Source organism: Morone saxatilis, unplaced genomic scaffold (genome assembly GCF_004916995.1).
Source record: "Morone saxatilis isolate NCDOM2014 unplaced genomic scaffold, NCSU_SB_2.0 Contig24, whole genome shotgun sequence".
Lineage (NCBI taxonomy): Eukaryota > Metazoa > Chordata > Actinopteri > Moronidae > Morone > Morone saxatilis.
Window position 1 is genome coordinate 5304671 of NW_023339807.1, and position 1735 is coordinate 5306405.

Consider the following 1735-nt stretch of genomic DNA (forward strand, 5'->3'; position numbering starts at 1 on the left):
GGCTACAGGTCAGCAAATGTCCATTTCACTCACGATTTAATCCAATTTATTCACTTTTTATTACATTGAAGTTTTTATTTTAATAAAATGGATTTGATTGAAACGTGTCTGAGCTTCTTCCTTCCAGATATCTCGATTTAGAAAAGGGAGCTAGTTACATTATAGATTTATTTCTCCCACACCGCACCATGCCACATCTCAAAAACACAGTGAACTTTATGTGACAGATTGTGTTTAATCCGCCTGTTGTTTGAAACCCGCTTTAAATCAATTAGATTTCAAAATAAAATGCTTTGTTTGTTTCGTGAGATTAAAATGTCAGTGTTATATTTTATCTTAACTTAAAACTAAAGGCTGATTGATAGACTATGTAAAGAAAAATGCCACATACATATTCCTTCATACACACACGAACACACAAAACGCTGCACAATAACATATTAATATGCACACGTCTAGAGCGTCTTAGCAGAAATGTTGCAACACTGCAGCATTAAAACGTTCACTTTCTTTCAAATAGGCCTTGTCTATAAATGAATGTGCACATTATAAAGAAACGCACGTGATTTTAAGTCTAACAATCTTTGCTGAGATGACAACGTTTACATCGCCTAATCTAATTAGCTACACACACATTTAATATCATCAATGTGCGCAGAATTACTGTCAATTAACAAAATGTAAAATCTAGCTCAATAAACAGCTGTACATCCTACACAACAGAGCTTTTGTATTAATCTTCCCTAGAGAGGAAACCCTGGTCCCCTGGATCTAGACTACCTACAGTCTTGATTATCAAAGTAAATCAACTGTATCTTACAGTTGCACTGCTGATCCCGGTGCTCCTTCTCCCCATGCTGCACTCCGGCTCTCCGCTTCCACGGGAGCCTCAACTCGCACCTCTCCAACAAAGAGAGTAGTGTTTGTTGAGACTTTCCCGCAGCCAATCGCCGCGCCGTTGCCCTTGGTAACCACGTCCATCATCTTTTGGCGTCCAATGAGCGGCGGGGGCGGGGCGGAGTCCAGGTGCGCCTCGGCGTCCACTTGGCAGAGCGCCTGGGAGCCGCCTGTGGGCAGGAGAGGATCTGTCAAATGCGAGGTTCCTTTAATAAGAGCGACCAGTCCGGCTCCGAGAGTCATGGCGACCGCAGCGTCTAACCACTACAACATCCTCACCTCCAGCGCATCCATCGTGCACTCGGAGCCCGGCAGCATGCAGCAAGCCACGGCGTACCGGGACGCACAGAGCCTGTTGCAGAGCGACTACCCGCTGCAGAGCAACAGCCACACGCTCAGCCACGCACACCAGTGGATCACGGCGCTGTCCCACGGAGAGGCAGCCCCGTGGTCCTCCAGCCCGCTCGGCGCGGAGCAGGACATCAAACCCGCGGTGCAGGGCGCCCGGGACGAGATGCACAACTCCAGCAGCAACCTGCAGCACCAGTCGCGGCCACCCCACCTGGTGCACCAGACGCACGGGAACCACCACGACGGCCGGGCGTGGAGAACCACCACCGCGGCGCACATACCGAGCATGGCGACGACGAACGGCCAAAGCCTTATTTACTCCCAGCCGGGCTTCAGCGTCAACGGGCTGATCCCGGGCAGCGGGCAGGGGATGCACCACCACAACCTAAGAGACAGTCATGACGACCACCACAGCCCGCACCTCAGCGACCACGGCCACCCTGCGTCCCAGCATCAGCACCAGCACCGGCCGCAGAGCCACCACGAC

At 50.5% G+C, this 1735-nt stretch overlaps 1 protein-coding gene across 1 annotated transcript; it reads left to right on the plus strand.

Annotated features, from left to right (window-relative positions):
- Positions 1–1138: 1138 nt before the first annotated feature.
- On the plus strand, positions 1139–1735 carry pou3f2b (POU class 3 homeobox 2b; the record flags this gene model as incomplete). The annotated part of the gene is made up of 1 exon (XM_035672128.1): positions 1139–1735. A coding segment is annotated over exon 1 (597 nt), but the record flags the coding sequence as incomplete, so codon positions are not given.